The sequence below is a fragment of the Lagenorhynchus albirostris genome, chromosome 2, assembly GCF_949774975.1.
Source record: "Lagenorhynchus albirostris chromosome 2, mLagAlb1.1, whole genome shotgun sequence".
Taxonomy (NCBI): Eukaryota; Metazoa; Chordata; class Mammalia; order Artiodactyla; family Delphinidae; genus Lagenorhynchus; species Lagenorhynchus albirostris.
In genome coordinates, this window is record NC_083096.1 from 40,356,833 (window position 1) to 40,383,400 (window position 26,568).

At 37.1% G+C, this 26,568-nt stretch overlaps 1 protein-coding gene across 1 annotated transcript in view; it reads left to right on the forward strand.

Annotated features, from left to right (window-relative positions):
• The window catches only part of PPP2R5A (protein phosphatase 2 regulatory subunit B'alpha), a 91,917-nt gene that overhangs the window by 31,555 nt on the left and 33,794 nt on the right, over positions 1 to 26,568 (forward strand). The window contains exons 2-3 of the mRNA XM_060130997.1: positions 16,233 to 16,429; positions 19,094 to 19,195. Of these exons, the coding sequence (XP_059986980.1) occupies positions 16,233 to 16,429; positions 19,094 to 19,195 (299 nt within the window). The remainder of the gene's footprint in view (positions 1 to 16,232; positions 16,430 to 19,093; positions 19,196 to 26,568) is intronic.

Here is a 26,568-nt window from a genome sequence, read left to right on the forward strand (position 1 = left end):
CTGTCTGAATCTCTGACCCAAAGAAATCGTGATAGATAGTATAATAATTGTTGTTTTAAACCACTAAAGTTTGGGATAATTTATTATTAAGCAATAGAAAATTAATACACCGGACATTATTCTGATTATGGATTGGTTTCTCCTGTAGGTCTGCCTAAGGTCTAATTATATTCTAATATAATTAGAGTATTTTAATATATTACATGGAATAATTTCTCATCCTAAATTAATAAATTGGCATTTATTACTGTGTCATGAGCTTGGCTAATTTATATTTGTATTGTGTATAAGAAGAAACCATGTATTTGCATGTGTAAGGCAGAGGAATAAATTCAGACATTGAAAATTCATCATGAACACCATGGGAAATATACCCATGTGGTTGAGAATGAAAGTTTTCACGTTCCATGATATTTCTGTAGTCAGATACAGTTGTACAATGTTAGAAAACCTGAACTTGTCTTAAATACCTCTTGATTTGGTGGTACAGTCTTTCTAAATAGGTTTCGTAAACTGACACCAGAGAGTACAGTGTAAAACTTCCTTATTTTTTCTAAAGACTCTAATTTTCTTCAAAAAAAATTCTTACGAAGTTTTCTAATAACAAATGAGTCAGTGTGATCAGCTAGGCTATGTACTCAACTACATAGGTATTATTTTTGTCAAATAGTTTATTTGTGAACCTTGAGATCTCTCATGACTCCAAGATATTTCCAGGAAGAATCCACCTTGGAAGTCACATAGCCTCACTTTTATGACCCAGACTTGGAAGTCATGTAGCAGCACTTCTGCAATACTCAGTCTGTTCCCTAGAAGCCAGTCACTTTAGCCCAACCCACATTCACAGGAGAAGTAGGCTCCACTTTTTGAAGAGAGGAGTGTCAAAATAATTTGTGGACTAATTTTAGAACTACTACACTTGATAAGCATGGAATTAGAACAAGGGAAGTTTTATAAATATTTAATGGTATTAGGCTTAACATAACCTGATTCTCTGTCTCACAACAGAGGATATAGTCGTGTTTAATGGTCCTGGTAGACTTAAAATCCTTTGGCTAAAGCTTTTTACTCATTGGGTAGTATTTGGATGGGCATTGTCTTTATTTGCTTCTGCAGAGAATGAAGAATAATGATGGGAGAGTGCATCCCAACCAGTGCATGTGCAAATAGGCCATTTGGGGAACTTTAAGTATCAGTATAAATGGAATGTGGGATGTAAAGGGGGGAAGGATGGGAAATGAAGTTGGAAAGGTAGTGCCCCTCAGTTTCTCCTCCTCTCCTTTTACCCTCAGCTTTTGTCATCTTTACATTTTTAAGGCTAATAACATTTTCTGTAGCCATAATTAAGTTTTCTGTAAATTGTAAGTTAATTCTAAAAGTTGAAAGCCAGTGAACAAGGTTTATATTGTGTGACTGTGTAGGCTTCAGAGCTGCATAATGTAATTATATTTCCTTTCTTATATACTATTTTTAGTATTTCCTGGAGTTTCTAATTGTCTTTTTTTTGCACCTTTAACATACTCACGGTTTTTTCCTCCAAATCTCCGTGTGGTAAGATATCCTAATGATTCTGCTTTAGAGACCACTCTCATGGGGCCTTCTTTCCTCCTGCTCTAAACTGATCCACTTGTTCTCTAGTCCTGCTTTCTTGAATTTCCCTAATTCCTGGATTCCATTCCTTTCTCTTTCTCCCTATTGCTACATCATGTCCTCAGAATTTCCTATGAAAGGATATGAGGGTGCTAAGTTTTCCAAGTATTTGCATGTCTGAAAATGCCCTTTTTGAACCCGTATACTTTATTGATACTTGGCTAGTTACAGAGTTCTAGATTGGCATAAGAATTCTAGTGGCAGGGCTTCCCTGGTGGCGCAGTGGTTGAGAGTCCGCCTGCCGATGCAGGGGACGCCGGTTCGTGCCCCGGTCTGGGTAGATCCCACATGCCACGGAGCGGCTGGGCCTGTGAGCCATGGCCGCTGAGCCTGCGTGCCCGGAGCCTGTGCTCCACAACAGTGAGAGGCCCGTGTACCGCAAAAAAAAAAAAAGAATTCTAGTGGCAGAGCCCCATTATATTCTGGCATCACTCTTGCTGATAAGAAGCCTGATGGAGATCTGCCTCTGGTTCTTTTTTGAGTGACTTTTTAATTTGAAAGCTTTTACTCTTTTTTCCTGGGCATCTGAAATTTTGGTGTTAACTAAATTATCCCTTTGTTTAGGTTTTTTTCCTCTGTTGATTTAGTTTTTTTTCATGTTATAGGCTTTCCTCGAATATCTGGTGATCCTTTATAATCTGTTGATACGTATGAGTGAACAAAAAAAAAGTCACTTCAGAAGTTGGATGGGATTTGTTGACGGTCTAGTTTTGTTTAGAGTAATCGGGCAGGGAACTAGTTAAAAGCTAGAATGTATGAATATTTCTCTGGGACTATTCAGTTTCTTTAGGGAAGAACTTTCCAGGTTTTGTTTTTGTTTTTTTGTTTCTTGGGTTTTCTTTTTGATTTTGTTTTTGCCTGGAGCATGAATGCTTCACTGTCTTTTGGAGTGGGGTAGTAAACTGCATAGCACATACAGATTTATGTCATCCCCCCTATTTTCAGTTCACGTCTTAATCCGTCTTCTATTTCATCTGGTGTTTCTAATCTGTAGTTCTGTAGGAAACTCATCTGTAATACCTTTTCTGTTTATTCTAGGATATGAGTTCCTCTTTTTTGGTTTTGTCACTTACCACTTAATGTCCTTCGAATTTTCCAGAGATTTGATTGTCTTTTGCCTGGGGGACCATTCTTCTATTCTCTTTGATATTGTGGATTTATCCCTCTCCCTCCCTCCCTCCCTCCCCCCCACCTCTCTCTCTCTCTCTTTCTCTCTTTCTCTCTCTCTTTTTTCTGGTCTAATCTTCTAGAGCAGGGGTCCCCAACCCTGGGCCTCAGACGAGTAATGGTCTGTGGAACTGGGCCACCCAGCAGGAGGTGAGCGGCAGGCGAGCAAAACTCCCCATCTCTCGCATTACTGCCTGAACCATCCTTACCTTACCCCCAAACCCCCCACACCCCCCGGGTCCATGGAAGAATTGTTTACCGTGAAACCAGTTGCCAAAAAGGTTGGGGACTTCTGTTTTAGAGTAAAGGGAAGGAGATAAACAAATTTGCCATTTTTAAGTATATGCATTGTGATCTGTAAGTGGGTAAAGATTTAGAAGATGGCTATTAAAGGAACAGTTGACATTTCAAAGACAGTAGTTTTATATAACACTTGTTTTCCTTGCATTCTAGGTGATTTGAATCCCATTTTTATTACAGATATTCTTTGTGATCTTGGGCGTGCTATGTAGTGTGGGATCTTATTGTATTTTACAGATCGTACAGCAGTGGTTTACAGGGTTTTTGTTTTTTTGACTGAAAACTATAACAAGAAACACATTTTATTTTACAACTCAGTTCTCATATAATGTTTCATAAAATAACACTCTTACATGCAATATGCTGATATTTTATATTTATTTTAAGTTCTGGTTGTGACCCACTAAAGTTATCTTATTCTACCCACTAACGCATTGCAACCCACACTTTGAAAAACAGTTCTCTAGAGCACTATTTTTTAAAGTGTGAGCCAGATACATCTTCAAGTTGAGTACTGAAAAAACTTAACAATTTAGAGATAAGTAGGAAAAATCTAGCTGGGCTTTTGTGAGTTTTAAAAGTTGCGTTAATAATTCTCCAAAGATGAAATGCCTCACTTCTCTAGAATTATCTTGATTCTCTCTCTGCCTAAGGCCATGGATCTCAACAGTGGTAAGAATTCTTGAGTCCGATCAAGTTTCAGTCATAATAATAAAATAGAAGATAGTTAAGTTTTTAAGGAATTCATCTTGAGAGGGCAGACAGCAGAAGCAAGAAGAACTACAATCCTGCAGCCTGTGGAACAAAAACCACATTCACAGAAAGATGGACAAGATGAAAAGGCAGAGGGCTATGTACCAGATGAAGGAACAAGATAAAATCCCAGAAAAACAACTAAAGTGGAGATAGGTAACCTTCCAGAAAAAGAATTCAGAATAATGATAGTGAAAGAATGGAGGCAAAGATCGAGAAGCTGCAAGAAATGTTTAACAAAGACCTAGAAGAATTGAAGAACAAACACCTAGAAGAATTAAAACAAACAAACAGAGATGAACAATACAGTAAGTGAAATGAAAAATACACTACAAGGAATCAATAGCAGAATAACTGAGGCAGAAGAACGGATAAGTGACTTGGAAGACAGAATGGTGGAATTCACTGCTGTGGAACAGACTAAAGATAAAAGAATGAAAAGAAATGAAGACAGCCTATGAGACCTCTGGAACACCATTAAACAAAACAACATTCGCATTATAGGGGTCCCAGAGGGAGAAGAGAGAGAGAAAGGCCCTGAGAAAATATTTGAAGAGTTTATAGTTTAAAACTTCTCTAACATGGGAAAGGAAATAGCCACCCAAATCCAGGAAGTGCAGAGTCGCAGGCAGGACACGCTGGAGAAACACACTGAGACACATAGTAATCAAATTGACAAAATTAATGGCAAAGAAAAATCATTGAAAGCAACAAGGGAAAAAACGGCAAATAACATACAAGGGAACTCCCATAAGGTTAACAGCTGATTTCTCAGCAGAAACTCTAAAAGCCAGGGCTTGCCTGGTGGCGCAGTGGTTGAGAGTCCGCCTGCCGGTATGGGGGGTGCGGGTTCGTGCCCCGGTCCAGGAGGATCCCACATGCCGCGGAGCGGCTGGGCCCGTGAGCCGTAACCACTGAGCCTGTGAGTCCAGAGCCTATGCTCCACAGTGGGAGAGGCCACAGCAGTGAGAGACCTGCATAACCGCAAAAAAAAAAAAAAAAAAAAAAAAGAAAAGAAACTCTACAAGCCAGAAGGGAGTGGCATGATATATTTAAAGTGATGAATGGAAAGGGGTTTAAAGGGATGAAAGGGAACCTACAGCCAAGATTACTCTACCCAGCAAGGATCTCATTCAGAATCAACGGAAAATCAAAAGCTTTACAGAAAAGCAAAAGCTGGGAGAATTCAGCACCATCAAACGAGCTCTACAACAAATGCTAAAGGAACTTCTTTAAGTGGGAAACGCAAGAGAAGAAAAGGACCTACAAAAACAAATGCATAACAATTAAGAAAATGGTAGTAGTAACATACATATCAATAATTACCTTAAACGTGAATGGATTAAATGCTCCAACCAAAAGACACAGGTTCGCTGAATGGATACAAAACCAAGACCCATCTATATGCTGTGTACAAGAGACCCACTTCAGACCTAGGGACACATGCAGACTGAAAGTGAGGGGATGGAAAAAGATATTCCATGCAAATGGAAATCAAAAGAAAGCTGGAGTAGCAATACTCATATCAGATAAAATAGACTTTAAAATAAAGAATGTTACAAGAGACAGGAAGGACACTACATAATGATCAAAGGATCAATCCAAGAAGAAGATATAACAATTATAAATCTATATGCACCCAACATAGGAGCACCTCAATTCATAAGGCAACTGCTAACAGCTCTAAAAGAGGAAATTGACAGTAACACAATAATAGTGGGGGACTTTAACACCTCACTTACACCAATGGACAGATCATCCAAAATGAAAATTAATAAGGAAACACAAGCTTTAAATGACACAATAGACCAGATAGATTTAATTGATATTTATAGGACATTCCATCCAAAAACAGCAGATTACACTTTATTCTCAAGTGCGCACAGAACATTCTCAAGGATAGATCACATCTTGGGCCACAAAACAAGCCTCAGTAAATTTAAGAAAATTGAAATCATATCAAGCATTTTTTCTGACCCAACGCTATGAGATTAGAAATCAGTTACAGAGAAAAAAACATAAAAAACACAAACACATGGAGGCTAAACAATACGTTACTAAATAACCAAGAGATCACTGAAGAAATCAAAGAGGAAATCAAAAAATACCTAGAGACAAACGGCAATGAAAACATGACGATCCAAAACCTATGGGATGCAGCAAAAGCAGTTCAAAGAGGGAAGTTTATAGCAATACAAGCCTACCTCAAGAAATAAGAAAAATCTCAAATAAACAATCTAACCTTACACCTGAAGAACTAGAGAAAGAAGAACAGACAAAACCCAAAGTTAGTAGAAGGAAAGAAACCATAAAGATCAGAGCAGAAATAAATGAAATAGAAACAAAGAAAACAGTAGCAAAGATCAATAAAACTAAAAGCTGGTTCTTTGAGAAGATAAACAAAATTAATAAACCATTAGCCAGACTCATCAATAATAAGAGGGAGAGGACTCAATAAAATTAGAAAAGAAAAAGGAGAAGTTTCAATGGACACCACAGAAATACAAAGCATCCTAAGAGACTACTACAAGCAACTCTATGCCAATAAAATGGACAACCTGGAAGAAATGGGCAAATTCTTAGAAAGGTATAACCTTCCAAGACTGAACCACGAAGAAATAGAAAATATGAACAGACCAGTCACAAGTAATGAAATTGAAACTGTGATTAAAAATCTTCCAACAAACAAAAGTCCAGGACCAGATGGCTTCACAGGTAAATTCTATCAAACATGTAGAGAAGAGCTAACACGCATCCTTCTCAAACTCTTCCAAAACATTGCAGAGGAAGGAACACTCCCAAACTCATTCTATGAGGACACCATCACCCTGATACCAAAACCAGACAAAGATACTACAAAAAAAGAAAATTACAGACCAGTATCACTGATGAATATGGATGTAAAAATCCTCAACAAAATACTAGCGAACAGACTCCAACAGCACATTAAAAGGATCATACATCATGGTCAAGTGGGATTTATCCCAGGGATGCAAGGATTCTTCAGTATACGCAAATCAATCAATGTGGTACACCATATTAACAAATTGAAGAATAAAAACCATATGATCATCTCAATAGATGCAGAGAAAGCTTTTGACAGAATTCAACACCCATTTATGATAAAAACTCTTCAGAAAGTGGGCATAGAGGGAACCTACCTCAACATAATAAAGGCCATACATGAGAAACCCACAGCAAACATCATTCTCAATGGTGAAAAACTGAAAGCATTTCCTCCAAGATCAAGAAAAAGACAAGGATGGCCACTCTCATCACTATTATTCAACATAGTTTTGGAAGTCCTAGCCACGGCATTAAGAGAAGAGAAAGAAATAAAATGAATGCAAATTGGAAAACAAGAAGTAAAACTGTCACTGTTTGCAGATGACATGGTAGTATACATAGAGAATCCTAAAGATGCCATCAGAAAACTACTAGAGCTAATCAATGAATTTGGTAAAGTTGCAGGATACAAAATTAATGCACAGAAATCTCTTGCATTCCTATACACTAATGATGAAAAATCTGAAAGAGAAATTAAGGAAACACTCCCATTTACCACTGCAACAAAAAGAATAAAATACCTAAGAATAAACCTACCTAGGGAGACAAAAGACCTGTATGCAGAAAACTATAAGACACTGATAAAAGAAATTAAAGATGATACAAACAGATGGAGAGATATACCATGTTCTTTGTTTGAAAGAATCAATATTGTGAAAATGACTATACTACCCAAAGCAATCTACAGATCAAATGCAATCCCTATCAAATTACCAATGGCATTTTTTACAGAACTAGAACAAAAACTCTTAAAATTTGTATGGAGACACAAAAGACCCCGAATAGCCAAAGCAGGCTTGAGGGGAAAAAACGGAGCTGGAGGAATCAATCTCCCTGACTTCAGACTATACTACAAAGCTACAGTAATCAAGAAAATATGGTACTGGCATAGAAACAGAAATGTAGATCAATGGAACAGGATAGAAAGCCCAGAGATAAACCCACGCACCTATGGTCAACTAATCTATGACAAAAGAGGCAAGGATATACAATGGAGGAAAGACAGTCTCTTCAATAAGTGGTGCTGGGAAAACTGAACAGCTATATGTAAAAGAATGAAATTAGAACACTCCCTAACACCATACACAAAAATAAACTCAAAATGGATTAGAGATCTAAATGTAAGATCGCACACTATAAAACTCTTAGAGGAAAATATAGGAAGAACACTCTTTGACATAAATCACAGCAAGATCTCTTTTGATTCATCTGTTAGTGTAATGGAAATAAAAACAAAAATAAACATATGGGACCTAATGAAACTTAAGAGCTTTGGCACAGCAAAGGAAACTGCAAACAAGACCAAAAGAGAACTGTCAAAATAGGAGAAAATATTTGGAAATGAATCAACAAAGGATTAATCTCTAAAATATATAAACAGCTCATGCAGTTCAATATTAAAAAAACAAACAACGCAATCCAAAAATGGGCAAAAGGCCTAAAATAGACATTTCTCCAAAGAAGACATACCAATGGGCAAGGAGCACATGAAAAGCTGCTCAACATCACTAATTATTAGAGAAATGCAAGTGAAAACTACAATGAGGTATCACCTCACACCAGTTAGAATGGGCATCACCAGAAAATCTACAAACAGCAAATGCTGGACAGGGCGTGGACAAAAGAGAACCCTCTTGCACTGTTGGTGGGAATGTAAATTGATACAGCCCCTGTGGAGAACAGTATGGAGGTTCCTTAAAAAACTAAAAATAGAATTACCATATGACCCAGCAATCCCACTACTGGGCATATACCCACAGAAAACCATAATTCAAAAAGACACATGCACCCCAATGTTCATTGCAGCACTATTTACACTTGCCAGGTCATGGAAGCAACCTAAATGCCCATCAACAGACAAATGGATAAAGAAGAAGTGGTATGTATATACAATGGAATATTACTCAGCCATAAAAAGGAATGAAATTGGGTCATTTTTAGAGATGTGGATGGATCTAGATACTGTCATAGAGAGTGAAATAAGTCAGAAAGAGAAAAACAAATATTGTATATTAACACATATATGTGGAATCTAGAAAAATGGTACAGATGAACTGGTTTGCTGGGCAGAAATAGAGACACAGACGTAGAGAACAAACGTATGGACACCAAGGGGGGAAGTGGCGTGGGGTGGTGGTGGTGGGATGAACTGGGAGGTTGGGATTGACATGTATACACTAATATGTATAAAATGGATAACTAATAAGAACCTGCCCTATAAAAAAAAAAAGAATTCATCTTCCAGTCAGATTTTAACTATTATGTGTTTTGCAAACATATCTGTTCTTTAGATAATTCCTTGATTGTGTAGCTTTTCTTGCATCTTTAATACTTTACATGAAGAGCTTTTTATATTGGGGATTTAATAATATTTTTCAGAAGAGCACTTTTAGTAAATCCTTAGCTCTGATATTGTTAGTGAAGAGATGCATATAAATATGAATATAATATATTGGTGTTTCAGGTCTGTTACATTATATTCTTAAGTTGTGATTAGGTTTCTTTGAAGCAACATAAAGACTGAAGACATTTAAGATTATTGAATATGCTATATTGTGATCATAAATGGTGGTCTGAATTGCTCCCAGGTCAATACTTAGGGGGAGGTCAAGGTATGCTAATAGGTTTATGTATAGGACTGGGTTTTTCTCTTTGCTTATTTATTTATTTATGTTTATTTTAATATTTATTTATTTGGTTGCTTGGGGTCTTAGTTGTGGCTTGCGGGGTCCTTAGTTACCGCACGTTGGCTCCTTAGTTGTGGCAGGCAGGCTTCTTAGTTGTTGTGGCATGCGAACTCTTAGTTGTGTCATGAATGTGGGACCTGGTTCCCTGATCAGGGATTGAACCAGGGCCCACTGCATTGGGAGTGCGGAGTCTTATCCACTGCGCTGCCAGGAAGTCCCTCTCTTTATTTAAATGGCTGTCACCAGGATCTTAAATGCTCATCTCTTATTTGGTCATGATTCATATACACATTTTGGAAGAAATTAATATTTATTTGAAATAGGTACAGTGTCATCTTTCCAAGAAGTCCAGATTTAAACTGCTCCAACAAAATTTTGGGGTCTCCTGTAATTAATTTCAGAGTGACTAGCAAATACTGTGTTGTACTTGGGGCATGTTGCAAAACAATTACATTGTCAGCATCCACCATTCCAGTTGCTATATGATGTAGCACTGTAAGGTATTATGAATTTTTCCTGTGAATTAGTATGTTTCCAGGGGTATTTTTATTTTTGAACCTCTAAGTGGAATTCTGATGGATAACATCAGTTAATATTGCAGGGAGAATCCCAGGTGAGGAAGTTATCACTATAGGAATCAGAATGGATATTATTATCCACATGTGAGAATGGCAAATGGATAATCAACATAAGCCTAGTAAAAATAGCCAAGTAAAAACAGCATGTGACCTAACTGCCTAAAAGTAAGGCATTGCCATACTGAAACACCACTGAGTATGACAGACTTCATTTGCAAGCATGCTTGTAATGGGGAAGCTGAAGTATAAAGTGGTCAGTGTAGATACTGTCAGTGCTTTTTACATTTAGTGAACAGAATTTTTTTTTTTTTTTTTGGCTGCGTTGGGTCTTCATTGCTGTGCACGGACTTTCTCTAGTTGTGGCAAGTGAGTGCCACTCTTCGTTGCAGTGTGCGAGCTTCTCTTGTTGCGGAGCACGGGCTCTAGGTGCACAGGCTTCAGTAGTTGCAGCACGCAGGCCCAGTAATTGCAGCACACGGGTTTTAGGGTGCGTGGGCTTCAGTAGTTGTGGTGCGTGGGCTCAGTAGTCGTGACTCACAGGCTCTAGAGTACAGGCTCAGTAGTTGTGGCGCACGGGCTTAGTTGCTCCACGGCATGTGGGATCTTCCCGGGCCAGGGATCAAACCCGTGTCCCCTGCTTTGGCAGGTGGATTCTTAACCACTCCACCACCAGGGAATTCCCTAGTGAACAGAATTATTGCCCATTCTTTTCCTCACAAAGTATTTATTATTCATATTTATGAAATATAGCCAGAATGTAGTCTGATCTTTTTTCAGCTTACTGAAATATATTTTTTGCTTTTTGTCTCTTTTTCTTATAAGAAAATTCTGAAAATTGATGTTTCAGAAAGGTGCCTAAGAGTTGGGATTAGGGGCTTCCCTGGTGGCGCAGTGGTTGAGGGTTCGCCTGCCGATGCAGGGGATGCGGGTTTGTGCCCCGGTCTGGGAGGATCCCACGTGCCGCGGAGCGGCTGGGCCCGTGAGTCGTGGCCGCTGAGCCTGCGCGTCCAGAGCCTGTGTTCCGCAGCGGGAGAGGCCACAACAGTGAGCCCGCGTACCGCAAAAAAAAAAAAGAGTTGCGATTATATTAAACATCGACAAGTGTGAAATATTTTATAATTTTTTAATGATGAAAACAATGATCTCATCTTTTCTTACTAGGGTAACCATTATAAAAATGTTTTCGATCTGTATGAAAAGATTGCTTGTCTTGAACCTAGAAGTAGGCCAGCCAACAGTAGGCGACAGGAGCATTCTCTTCTCTCACTTAACCTTTTACAATCTGATCCCCTCTTCCACCGCTGTTTTACCTTAGTTGCCAAGCAACTCAACACAAAGTGATTAAATATAGCAGTCAAATACCTTGTAATATCTATAGCTTTCCTGCTTTTAATTAATCCTGATTTTATTTTTAATTGTTCTCCTTATATTTAATCTTGTAAGTGCTCTCAAATTCTTTTTGACTCCAGGTTATATAGAGAATAGATTGTGTGTATATGTGTGTGTGTGTGTGTGTGTGTGTGTGTGTGTGTGTATGGTAAACAACCATACCTTTTACATTTGTTTATCGCCTGATAGGATTATTTTTTAATGTTTTGTATCTTGTCTTCCCAACCTGCTTCTAAGCTCTTGAAGGCAGGAAATCATCTCTAACTTTCAAAACTAACCTTAAAGGACTGCTTTGAAAGTTAAAATAAATAGACATAGGAAACAGAGTTGTATTTGGCATGAAGGAAGCGCTAATGTTCGCAGCATTATGTTTTATTATGTAGCACAGTAGACTGTTCAATAGAACATGTATTACCTACAGGAGGGGTTAGGTAGGAAAAGATTTTTCTATTCCCTAATACCTAAAAATAATTGAGGTTTGGACATTTCTATTTCAACTCAGAGCCAAAGGAGTTGAAATGTTAACTGCTTTCTAAATATATCTAATGTTTGGGAAAATCCAGATGTGACCTGTTCCATCCAAATATTAGGTAATGCTGGGATATAATTCTGGAGGAGAAAGCAACTTCAAAAAAAATCTTTAGGCTAAGTAGCGGATTACTAAATGGAGAAGCTATGAAAAACATTAATTTCTTCCCAAGGAGACTCAAGAGTTAGGTGCCCAGAAATAGAAACTCCCTAAAAAAAAGAAAGAAGAAAAAAGAAAAAGAAACTTCCTTTTTATATATAACATGTTCCTGAATCTACTGTTTGTCAGTCTTGAAAATCATTTTGTGTCTTCTAACATGTTAGCTGTAGGCTACTAGCCTGTGGTGAGAAAAATGCCTTCCATTTGTATCTACTTTGACATATATGCACTCACCTTCATGATCATTATTTCATTTAATCCATTTAAATCAACCATCAAGGTAGGGTATTGATAAAAATGGTCATTGTTATAAATTCTTAAGCATAGATATGATGTAATAATTCACTATTTATGCCAGCTTTGATATGCAGCCTCTTTTCTTTGTTCTATAGCCTATTTTAATTCAGTGCATAATCTTATTCTTCAAATTCAGAGTTTTTTCTACCATCAAATACACATTTGTTGGCTCCTTATATACCCTATGCTAGAAGTAAAAGAGATAAAAAGGAAAGCCTGCTCAGTGAATGATCCTTGCCCTTGAGGAACCTGAATTCTTTTGATGAGTGCTAAAAGAAATATTCATTAAATACAGGCCCAAAGTTAATGCATGCTCAAGTGTATGACTGAGATTGTATTATAGATGTCCAGAGAAGGGAGGGATCAGTTTACCCTGACCTACCTAAGGGAAATTTGGTGGAGAATGTGAGATTTCAGTTTATTCTTTTTTATTTTATTTTTTTTTTTGCGGTATGTGGGCCTCTCACTGTTGTGGCCTCTCCCGTTGTGGAGCACAGGCTCTGGACACGCAGGCTCAGCGGCCATAGCTCACGGGCCCAGCCGCTCCGCGGCATGTGGGATCTTCCCGGACTGGGGCACGAACCCGTGTGCCCTGCATGGGCAGGCGGACTCTGAACCACTGCGCCACCAGGGAAGCCCTCAGTTTATTCTTAAAGGGTGAGTAGGATTTGGAAACATAGGGGAGGAATCTGGTAAGGTATTTCAGGTAGGAAAGAGTCTGAACAAAGATATGGCCTTTGGAGAACAGAGAGAGGAGTGATTTCACATAGAGAAGGTGGTTTGGAGGCGGAAGGAGAGAATAGCGCTGGCTATCTAAGGTGATCTCTGATTGAACTGGGATATTGTATGAGTTTGTATTTTTTTAGCATAAGGAAAAAAAGTTAAAAATATTTTAAGGGGCTTCCCTGGTGGCGCAGTGGTTGAGAGTCTGCCTGCCGATGCAGGGGACACATCGAGCCCCGGTCTGAGAGGATCCCACATGCCGCGGAGCAACTAGGCCCGTGAGCCACAACTACTGAGCCTGTGCATCTGGAGCCTGTGCTCTGCAACAAGAGAGGCCGCGATAGTGAGAGGCCCGTGCACTGCGATGAAGAGCGGCCCCCCCTTGCCGCAACTAGAGAAAGCCCTCACACAGAAATGAAGACCCAACACAGCCAAAATAAATACATACATAAATAAATAAGTAAAAAAAAAATTTTTTTAACTCTCTTAAACTGAGTTACCTTCTAAAGGTATGGCATCTATTTCCCCAAACCATCATTATAATGGAATTTAACTATATATAAAGATATGTGTTATAATAGACAGTATAAAGCTATACAATAAGGATGTAGATATATTTATAAATAGATAGAGTTATTACTGAGTAATGGAGAGAACTATGGGGATTTCTTGTACAGTGTGAGTTGAGAAGGATTCTTACAGCCCAAATTATTACCCACTTCTCTAATGTGTAATACATACCCAATCTAATAAGTTTAGCCTGATTAGGAAGCTTACAAAAAGGACAGGTGTCCATCTTCTAGTTTTTCAAGCCAAGTATTTGTATTAAGCAGACGTCTGTTTAGTAACTGAAATAAACTAAATACCAATCTTAAGTGGATACCTTTTTAACTTTAAGGGAGAAAACCCCAAGAGAATTTAAGAAAAAGGCCATTTAAGATACGGCTAACGTCTCAGGGAATGAGCAGATTCTACTTAGAATAACTGATGGTCGTTTTGGGATGAACTAGTATAGTGAATTATGACTGGTAAGATTATATGCAGTATGTATGCCGGATGGTGCTTCACTCTCACCCGCAGTAGAATGAGGTTTAATAAACTTCTGGGTAAAGATAACTGTTTAACAAATTACTTGGTATTGAAAGTAGTTGCAGATTTAATGGTCTTTTTTTTAAAAGGATACATAAAAATGTTCCCACAAAAGAACAGTTCAAATAAAGGTGTTCTTGAATCAAAAACTTTATGGAAGTGATCATCAAAAATGTCATGTACTCTGTCAATATTACATGAACTCTGATGCCTATCTTAGGATTGTAGACCTTGGCTTTCATGTAGCAGAGAGCCATTATTGATTTTGGAACATAGAGTGTTATGCAAATTCTTTGTAAGTGTGGTACTACCACAGAAGTTTCTGCTGGCATAGCCATAAATGGGTTGCAGCAAATTCAAAATTTTTTTAGAATCTTTATATTTTTACTTCAAAAGTCATGTGAATTTTGTTCTTTATAATATATCTATGTTTGTTTTTTTGTAAATATTATGTTTTAAGTTATTGAACAAAATTGACTAATCAAAAGGATATGCTGTATTTGTCTTTTTTGTGTGAGTGGGCTTAGGATATCTGACCTGCTATATTTTAGCAGTACCTTATCTAGCTCAGCTTTTTAAGGACAGCACTTGAATATAGCTGCAAAGTAATTTCACTTGGCTTCCTGCCCCAGAGGAATTAAAAAGCATGGGCATCCTTGGTTAGGTTATCATCTTTATGAAGATTCCTACCTCTATCTTTATATAAAGCAGGCATTGGTTTTGAATGAAGGAATACTGTTGTATACTATGAGCTCAATATCAGTATTGGAATACATGATTTTTAAAAATTTAATCTCAGTAGTTCAAGAAACAAATAATTGAGCTGAATAACTGAAGGTCCTTGTTTATAGATTTGAAATTCAGAAGTGAAATTTCATTACTTTTTGAATGTTGCAACAAAAAGATTTAATACATTTGTTAGAATCAAATGATTATAATGTGCCCGTATTTTTGTACTCAGTAGAAGATAAAACAATAAACATTTACTGAATGCATGTTGTGTGGCAGGTACTGTGCTAGATAATGAGAGGGCGGAGGGAGGGGGAGAGAGAGAGAAAGAAAGGGAGAACACTTGTTCCCTGTCTTTGGGGGCCTCGTAATCTAATAGTATAATACATGTAAAATATAACTGCCATATCACACAGTAAATACTACAATAGAGATAGCACCTAAGATACATTTGGGTCAATGTGGATTAACTAACCAATTTAGCTTCAGTGCCATAGAGAAAGCTTCTGAGAGTGGAATATGCTTATGCTGAAACTTAATAAATGGGGAGAGTTCTCAGGGTGGAAATGTGGGAAAAGGGCATTCCAGGCAGAGGAAACAGTGTAAAATCTTCAGGAAATTGCAGAGAGCATGGTTTAACTAAAGTGAAGGTGCATGCTAGATAGTGTTGAGAGATGACTCTTGGCCGTAGGCAGCTTTGAGTATGATCAGAATGAGTCTCATTTTAGCAAGATTTTAGCTTTTGAAGTAGCTTAGAGGATAAATCAGGAATCGCAGGTTATGGCACCAGGCAAGAGAAGCAGTTAGGGTGTCATTGCTGCAGTCTAAATGATGAATGTGAGGGCCGTTAAAGTGGCAGAGGGAATGACAAGAAAAGGATAGATTCCAGATAAGTTAAAGAAACGGAATCAATAACATTTAATGATTGATTGTGGGTAGTGAGAGGAGGAAGATAGAAATTCATGTCTGGCGTGAATAATGGGATTAGATGGGTAAATTTCTCACTAGATTTTTGAGAGAAGTTTTACTTTACGTACGTGAATAGCTTCTACAAAATTGGCAAACATGAAGGTAACTTCAGGTCATTTCTAAGTTTCTCTTTATTTTTATTTACAGATGCCACTTCAAATGAACAACAAGAGCTTTTCTGTCAGAAGCTGCAGCAGTGTTGCATACTCTTTGATTTCATGGACTCTGTTTCAGACTTGAAGAGCAAAGAAGTTAAAAGAGCAACATTGAATGAACTGGTTGAGTATGTTTCAACTAATCGTGGTGTAATTGTTGAATCAGCGTATTCTGATATAGTAAAAATGGTAAGCCTCTAGACTTAAGTTCCTCAGATTTATATAAATTCAAGTAAGATCTGAGGTGTAATTATGATTTAATGAGACTGATTTTTAATAAATATACAATAATTAATGTGCTCAAAAGAATGTTTTTTTTAAATAGTCCATTTGAAAGATTATCCATCCATTCCAATGATGGTGTCATTGCTTTATAATAGTTTGGGAATTCAATAGCCACAATGGCTGGTGGCTACCACATTGGATAGTGCATATCTAGAGCTTAGGAGAAAGATATAAGCTCAAGATAACACAGATTGATAGATAATTAACATGCAGCTGAATAGCTGCGGAGAAAGAACATCTAAAGGGGGAAGAAAAGACCAATGAAAAACTATGGGGCTCTCAGCAGTGGATAAGGGAGTCAGGTCTAAAATAAATCTTATTTAGGACATTTTGATATCATATATGTAGATTCTATAACACTGAATTTTAATCAAAACGTGGGACCTTTAAGAAGTTAAATGATGTAAACAAAAGTTTGAAATATCTGCTGTGAAAAGTATTGAAGTAAGGCTGTTTAGGATACTGTTTATTAATTATTTAACCATATTCTCCATCAAACTGTAGAAATTTGTTTCGGACTTGTGGTTTTTGTATTTTGGTGCATAACAAAATACAAAAAATTCATTTGAAATAATTAGAGTCACTGAGTACACAATTTAAGCTTAAATGTTGGTTATAGAAGGTTATAGCAAGTATAATCTAAGCTATAAACTATACAATTTAGTTGCCTTAATTTCTTTCCCTGTGCCTGATATATGTTCTGGGGGAAGAGCAAAATGTGCAGGAAAGTTAAATTTGACCCTAATATACTAGCTGAGTTTTCTTTCATCATATTGTACTAGAAGACCAATTAAAAGGACTTAGGACATTTTGGTTCGTTTTTTTCTTTTTAAAAAACAAAATAAAAGCCTTAAGATTTTTTTAAAGATTAGCTCTAGAGAGAACATTAATCAAAATGAAATTAGCTTCCTCAATTCCACAGATAATTAAAAGAGATAGTTTGAGAATATAAGTATTGATTATTGATAGACTTTGTATTTTGTTCTTTGTTTTGTGTTTGTCATTAAAAAATGTTCAGGGGGAAAATGCAATATTTCCACTTTATTGATTTCAAATGGTTTGTATTCAGGAATTTTGAAAATCCTAGGGAAGATATTTTTATCTCTCTAAAGTTGTTGCCTCAGATATTGAAAGTACTCAAATATTTGAGTCAAGTTATTTTATAATTTTCTATTTACTGATAAATTCTGAGATTTAATTTCTTTTCCCAAGTAAAAAGATGTGTGTGTTTTGTCCTTTTTTTTTTTTTTTTTAACTTCTGGGTACTTAATTTCTAGATAAGAAGCCAACTCACCCACTTAGTTCTTTAAAGCTCTTCTGTGTATTTGCTGTATACAGTTAATTTTATTGGTGGCTACAAGGTTTAACTTTTACTACCAACAATAATAAGTATGATTTCAAAGGCAAATTATGCCCTCCTATGGGATATATTTCCTTTTCAAGTTCTATCTATGACTTTCTGCCACTCTGTGAAATTGATATTTATCAAACTATTTATTGGCTCTGCCTTCATATACTGGCTTTGAGTTCTAGCAAATCAAATTCTGGATTATAACTTTCTAAGTCTTATGGTTATAGTAATTGACTGTTAGCAGTTATTTGGATTACCATAGATGCTACTTCATAAGGATGGTTGGGAATTTGCTTGCACCACCAAACAACGCTTGTCTTATCCTCTGTTCCCCAAATAATTTATCTTAAATGACCAACCCCTCAAAATTAGGGCCTTACATGTTTACTAAACCATTTGGTCTGTCAGTCTGTTTATCATTCTTCAACGAATTTTGAGTTGGGCTCACAATCCATCCTTTGCTAGAGAAAAAGGATATGTAGTTTACTTTGGTACTAAGACAGACAATGTGAAAGATGAAGTTATAACCTAAAATGAAGACTCTGAAATGAAGAGTCTCAAAGCATATCCTTATTTCAGAGAGATTAATATTTTTTTTAAAAAAATGCTCAGAGTTAATGAAATACAGTAAATTAAGTCATCATGGGGTATTATAACTATGTCTGTAATGGCAGTGAATAACTATGTCTGTAATGACAGTGAAAGTATTCTACCCCCATCCTCCTCTTCTTTAGCGTGATGTGTATGTGTAAGAGATATTTTACCAAACTCTTGGGTTATAAGGTAAGTAAATGGCTGGGTTAGGATATGGGGGGAGTTGTGGAAAGATGAAAAGAATCAAGTTAGGGATAGGGAGAGTTAGGAACTTTATGCTCCGCTCCCCCCCCCGCCCAGTTCCCTCACATCCTCTTTTTTTTTAAAGCAAAACTTGGAAAGAAAAACTTGTGATTTAAGGAAGAGGAGTCTAGAGGTAATCTGTACGAAGTTTGATATCTATAGAAGTCAGAATTATGGGACAGAGAAAAGAGAGAAACAAATGGCTGCCTTCATATCTTGAAGAGATTTATAGGTTTTGAACTAAGTTTACAGCCACAACTTAACCTTTTTCTTAAATAAAGTTATCTTAAAAATATTTCATTTTGCATTTTTTAATTCAATTAAGCAACAAAAACATATGTTTATTTAGAACATGAATCTAAATTTATTTTTCTTTACAGATCAGTGCTAACATCTTCCGAACTCTTCCTCCAAGTGATAATCCAGATTTTGATCCAGAAGAGGATGAGCCCACACTTGAGGCCTCTTGGCCTCACATACAAGTATGGAACATAACTTTGTATTGACAATTTTTACATTTATGATATTCTGCTGAAATCACAGAACTCTGTTTTAGACCTGAGTGTCTATTTAAAGTACTTGACTTTTTTTTTTTTTTTTTTTTTTTTTGGCGGTACGTGGGCCTCTCACTGTTTTGGCCTCTCCCGTTGTGGAGCGCAGGCTCAGCAACCATGGCTCACAGGCCTAGCCGCTCTGCGGCATGTGGGATCTTCCTGGACCGGGGCACGAACCCACATCCCCTGCGTTGGCAGGTAGACTCTCAACCACTGCGCCACCAGGGAAGCCTTAAAGTACTTGACTTTTAATATGTTTTCTTAACATTTTCTTTTCTCAAAATATTGCTTTTCACTTTTTTTATTGTGGTAAAATACACTTAACATTTACCATTTAAACCATTTTAAAGTGTATTCTGTAGCATTAAGTGCATTTTTAATGCTATGCAACCATCACTACTATCTAGTTCCATAACCTTTTCATCACCCCAAATGGAAACCCCCGTGTCATTAACAGTCACTTTCCATTCTCCCACCCCCACAGCCCCTGGCAGCTTTTCATCCACATTCTGTCTCTATGGATTTGCTTGTCCTGGATATTTAATATAAATGGAGTCATATAATATGTGGCCTTTTGTGTTTGGGTTCTTTCACTTAACATAATATTTTCAGGGTTTATCAATATTGTAACGTGTATCAATATGTCATTCCTTTTAATGGCTGAATAATATTCCATTGTATGGGCATACCACATTTTGTTTATCCATTAATCAGTAGATGGACATTTGGATGGTTTCTACCTTTTGGGTGTTGTGATTAGAGCTGTTAAGAATGTTACACATTCATGTACAAGTTTTTGTTTAACATCTGTTTCCCATAGATTTTGATATGTTGTGTTTTTGTTTTCATTCATTTCAGAATATTTTCTGATTTCCTCTGTGATTTATTTGGCCCATTAGTTATTTAGGAATGTGTTTAATTTCTACATATTTGTGACTCCCAGATTTCTTTCTGTTACTGATTTATAATTTTATTCCATTGTGGTTGTAGAATATACTTTGAAGTTTTCAATCCTTTTAAATTTATTGAGGCTTCTTTTTATGGTCTAGCATATGGTTTATCGTGGAGAATGTTTCATGTGTACTTGAGAAGACCACGTATACTGTTGTTGTTTGGTGGAGTGTTGTGTTGAAATCTCTTAGATCTAGTTGGTTGTTTAAGTCTTCTGTTTCTTTATTGATGTTCTGTCTAGTTCTGTCCATTATTGAAAGTGAGATATTGAAGTCTCCAACTATTGTTGTTGAATTGTCTATTTCTCTCTTCAGTTCTGTCAGTTTTTGCTTCAGGAATTTTTGGGGCCCTGTTGTTAGCTGCATATGTTTATAAGTGTTTTATCTTCCTCTTGGATATGTCCCTTATCATTATAACTCTAATAACAGTTTTTGTGTTAAAGTTCATTTTTTCTGATATTTACTGTCTAACTACCACTGTCTAACTCTCTTTTGGTTACTGTTTGCATGATATGTCTTTTCCATACATTTACTTCTTATCTGTTTGTTTCTTTGAATCTAAATTGTGTTTTTTGGGAATTCCCTTGTGGTCCAGTGGTTAGGACGCTCCACTTTCACTGCTGAGGGCCTGGGTTCATTCCCTGGTCAGGGAACTAAGATCCTGCAAGCTGCACAGCATGGCAAATAAGTAAATAAATAAATAAATAGTGTTTCTTGTAAGCAGCATGTAGTTGGAACCCGTTTATTGTTTGTTTGTTTTTTTCTTTTAATCAGTTGTGACTGTCTCTGCCTTTTGAGCAGTATTTAATCCATTTACATTTAATGTAATTACTGATAAGGTAGGATGTATGTCTTCCATTTTGCTGTTTTATGTCTTATATCTTTTTTGTTCCTCTATTCCTCCATTATTACCTTTTGTATTAAATAGGTATTTTCTAGTGTACCATTTTAATTCGCTTGTTTCTTTAACTATATTTTTTTGAGTTACTGTCTTAGTAGTTACCCTAGGGATTACAATTAGCATCTTAAAACGATCTAGATTGGTTGAATACTAACTTATTAGTAGTATACAAAATTTTGGTCCAGTATACCTCCATTCCCTCGCCCTTCCTTTGTGGTATTACTGTCATACAAATTAGATCTTTATGCAGACATAAAATAGCATCTTATTGCACTTCACTTTATTGCACTTTGCAGATATTGCATTTTTTACAAATTGAAGGTTTGTGGCAATCCTGTGTTGAACAAGTCTATCAGAACCATTTTCCAACAGCATTTGCTTACTTCATGTCTCAGTGTCACATTTTGATAGTTCTTGGAATACTTCAGACTTTTACATTGTTATATTTTTTTATGGTGATCAGTGATCTTTGATGTTATTATTGCAAAAAGATTACAACTTCCTGAAGACTCAGATGATGGTTAGCATTTTTTAGCAATAAAGTATTTTTAAATTAAGGTATGTACACTTTTTTTAAACATAATACTATTGCATACTTAAGAGACTATAGCGTACACATAACTTTTTTTTTTTTTTTTAACATCTTTATTGGGGTATAATTGCTTTACAATGGTGTGTTAGTTTCTGCTTTATAACAAAGTGAATCAGTCATACATAAACATATGTTCCCATATGTCTTCCCTGTTGCGTCTCCCTCCCTCCCACCCTCCCCACATAACTTTTATATGCATTGGGAAACCAAAAAAAATAATGTGACTTGCTTTAGTGCAATATTCGCTTTATTATGGTGGTCTGGAACCAAACCTGCAATATCTCCAAGGTATGCTTATACATTGTACACCCATCAACACAGTTTTGTAATTATTGCTTTATGTGGTTGTCTTGTAAAGCAGGAGAACAAAAGAGTTATAAATAAAAGTACATTTATACTGTCTTTTATATTTACCTATGTAGTTACCTTTACCTCTTTATTTCTTCCAGTGGATTCAAGTTATATATGGTGTCCTTTCATTTAAGCCTGAAGGATTCCTTTTAGTATTTCCTGTAAGGCACAATAGTATTTCCTATTTGTCAGTTGATCTGGGAATCTTAATTTTCCCTTCATTTTTGAAGGAGAGTTTTGCTGGATATAGAATTCTTGGTGAACTGCCTTTTTCCTTCAACACTTTGAAGGTGTCATCCTATTGGTGCTCTGGTGTCCATGGTTTTCTTTTGACAAGTCAGTTATTAACCATATTTAGTATCTGATGTATGTGATAAGTTATTTATTACTTGCTGCTTTGAAAATTTTCTTTGTCTTTAACTTTCTGTCTGTTTGATTATGATGTCTCTAGATATGCATCTGTTTGACTATTCTAGTTGGACTTCAGTGAGCTCCACTTAATAGTTCATTGTATAAATTAATACTTTTCATCAAATTTCGGTTGTTTTTAGCTATTTCTTCAGCTATTTTTGTTCATCTTTCTCCTCTCCCTCTGAGACTCCCATTATGTATATCTTCGTATGATTGATGGTATCCCATAGGTCTCTGAAGCTCTGTTCATTTTGTGTTCAATCTTTCTTTCTACACCTCAAACTAGATAATCTCTATTGACCTTTCTTCTGCCAGCTCAAACTGTTTTTCATTGTTTTTTGTGAGATAGCAAATTTACTGAAGTCCTCACTCTGCCATTGCAAAAGTCCATCTCTGTAGCACATTTTTTTAGTTGAGACTGAGGGAGGGATAGTCTTCTTGCCCTAATGCCACTGTGTGACAACTCACTCCTCATAATTATTGGAAAATTGGTAATAAAAATTTATTATATAGATTGGTTCAAGATGGTGGAGTGGAAGGACGTGGTCTCACTCCCTCTTGCAAGAGCACTGGAATCAAAACTAACTGCTGAACAGTCATCGACAGGAAGACACTGGAACTCACCAAAAAAGATACCCCAAAGACAAAGGAGAAGCCACAATGAGACGGTAGGAAGGGCACAATCACAATAAAATCAAATCCCATAACTTCTGGGTGGGTGACTCACAAACTGGAGAACACTTATACCACAGAAGTCCACCCACTGGAGTGAAGGTTCTGAGCCCCACGTCAGGCTTCCCAACCTGGGGGTCCAGCAATGGGAGGAGGAATTCCTAGAGAATCAGACTTTGAAGGCTAGCAAGATTTGATTGCAGGACTTCGACAAGACTAGGGGAAACAGAGACTCCACTCTTGGAGGGCACACACAAAGTAGTGTGTGCATTGGGACCCAGGGGAAGGAGCAGTGACCCCATAGGAGACTGAACCGACCTACCTGCTAGTGTTGGAGGGTCTCCTGCAGAGGCCGGGGCTGGCTGTGTCTCACCGTGAGGGCAAGGACACTGGCAGCAGAAGTTCTCGGAAGTACTCGTTGGCGTGAGCCCTCTCAGTGTCCACCATTAACCCCACCAGAGAGGTAGGCTGGTAGGCTCCACTGTTGGGTCTCCTCAGACCAAACAACCAACAAGGAGGGAACTCAGCCCTACCCATCAGCAGACAAGCAGATTAAAGTTTTACTGAGCTCCGCCCACCGGAGCAACAGCCAGTTCTACCCACCACCAGTCCCTCCCTTCAGGAAACTTGCACAAGCCTCTTAGATAGCCTCATCCACCAGAGGACAGACAGCAGAAGCAAGAAGAACTACAGTCCTGCAGCCTGTGGAACAAAAACCACATTCACAGAAAGACAGACAAGATGAAAAGGCAGAGAGCTATGTACCAGATGAAGGAAGAAGATAAAATACCATAAAAACAAGTAAATGAAGTGGAGATAGGCAACCTTCCAGAAAAGGAATTCAGAATAATGATAGTGAAGATGATCCAGGACCTCAGAAAAAGAATGGAGGCAAAGATCAAGAAGCTGCAAGAAATGTTTAACAAAGACCTAGAAGAATTGAAGAACAAACACCTAGAAGAATTAAAGAACAAACAAACAGAGATGAACAATACAGTAAGTGAAATGAAAAATACACTAGAAGGAATCAATAGCAGAATAACTGAGGCAGAAGAACGGATAAGTGACGTGGAAGACAGAATGGTGGAATTCACTGCTGTGGAAAGACGAAAGATAAAAGAATGAAAAGAAATGAAGACAGCCTACGAGACCTCTGGGACAACATTAAACGCAACAGCATTCGCATTATAGGGGTCCCAGAAGGAGAAGAGAGAAAGGACCCGAGAAAATATTTGAAGAGATTATAGTCTAAAACTTCTCTAACATGGGAAAGGAAATAGCCACCCAAGTCCAGGAAGCACAGAGAGTCCCAGGCAGGACAAACCCAAGAGGAAACGTGCTGAGACACATAGTAATTAAATTGACAAAAATTAAAGGCAAAGAAATATCATTGAAAGCAGCAAGGGAAAAAATGACAACATACAAGGGACCTCCCATAAGGTTAACAGCTGGTTTTTCAGAAGAAACTCTACAAGCCAGAAGGGAGTGGCATGATATATTTAAAGTGATGAAAGGGAAGGGATTTAAAGGGATGAGAGGGAACCTACAACCAAGATTACTCTACCCAGCAAGGATCTATTCAACAGAGAAATCAAAAGCTTTACAGACAAGCAAAAGCTGGGAGAATTCAGCACCATCAAACGAGCTCTACAACAAATGCGAAAAGAACTTCTTTAAGTGGGAAACACAAGAGAAGAAAAGGACCTACAAAAACAAACCCAAAACAAGAAAATGGTAGTAGTAACACACATATCGATAATTACCTTAAACGTGAATGGATTAAGTGCTCCAACCAAAAGACACAGGCTCGCTGAATGCATACAAAAACAAGACCCCATCTATATGCTGTCTACAACGACCCACTTCAGACGTAGGGACACATACAGACTGAAAGTGAGAGGATGGAAAAACATATTCCATGCAAATGGAAATCAAAAGAAAGCTGGAGTAGCAATACTCATATCAGATAAAATAGACTTTAAAATAAAGAATGTTATAAGAGGTGAGGAAGGACACTACATAATGATCAAGGGATCAATCCAAGAAGACAATATAACAATTATAAATATATATGCACCCAACATAGGAACACCTTAATACACAAGGCAACTGCTAACAGCTCTAAAAGAGGAAATCGACAGTAACACAATAATAGTGAGGGACGTTAACCCCTCACTTACACCAACGGACAGATCATCCAAAATGAAAATTAATAAGGAAACACATGCTTTAAATGACACAATAAACCAGATAGATTTAATTGATATTTATAGGACATTCCATCCAAAAACAGCAGATTACACTTTCTTCTCAAGTGTGCACGGAACATTCTCAAGGATAGATCACATCCTGGGTCACAAATCAAGCTTCAGTAAATTTAAGAAAATTGAAATCATATCAAGCATCTTTTCTGACCACAACACTATGAGATTAGAAATCAATTACAGAGAAAAAAATGTAAAAAACACAAACACATGGAGACTAAACAATACATTACTAAATAACCAAGAGATCACTGAAGAAATCAAAGAGGAAATCAGAAAGTACCTAGAGACAAATGACAACGAAAACACGATGATCCAAAACCTGTGGGATGCAGCAAAAGCAGTACTAAGAGGGAAGTTTATAGCATTACAAGCCTACCTCAGGAAACAAGAAAAATCTCAAATAAACTATCTAATCTTACACCTAAAGGAACTAGAGAAAGAAGAACAGACAAAACCCAAAGTTAGTAGAAGGAAAGAAATCATAAAGATCAGAGCAGAAATAAATGAAATAGAAACAAAGAAAACAGTAGCAAAGATCAATAAAACTAAAAGCTGGTTCTTTGAGAAGATAAACAAAATTGATAAACCACTAGCCAGACTCATCAATAAAAAGAGGGAGAAGACTCAATAAAATTAGAAATGAAAAGGGAGAAGTTTCAATAGACACCACAGAAATACAAAGCATCCTAAGAGACTACTACAAGCAACTCTATGCCAATAAAATGGACAACCTGGAAGAAATGGACAAATTCTTAGAAAGGTATAACCTTCCAAGACTGAACCACGAAGAAATAGAAAATATGAACAGACCAGTCACAAGTAATGAAATTGAAACTGTGAATAAAAATCTTCCAACAAACAAAAGTCCAGGACCAGATGGCTTCACAGGTGAATTCTATCAAACATGTAGAGAAGAGCTAATACGCATCCTTCTCAAACTTTTCCAAAACATTGCAGAGGAAGGAACACTCCCAGACTCATTGTATGAGGCCATCATCACCCTGATACCAAAACCAGACAAAGATACTACAAAAAAAAGAAAATTACAGACCAGTATCACTGATGAATATGGATGTAAAAATCCTCAACAAAATACTAGCAAACAGAATTCAATAACACATTAAAAGACTCATACACCGTGATCAAGTGGGATTTAT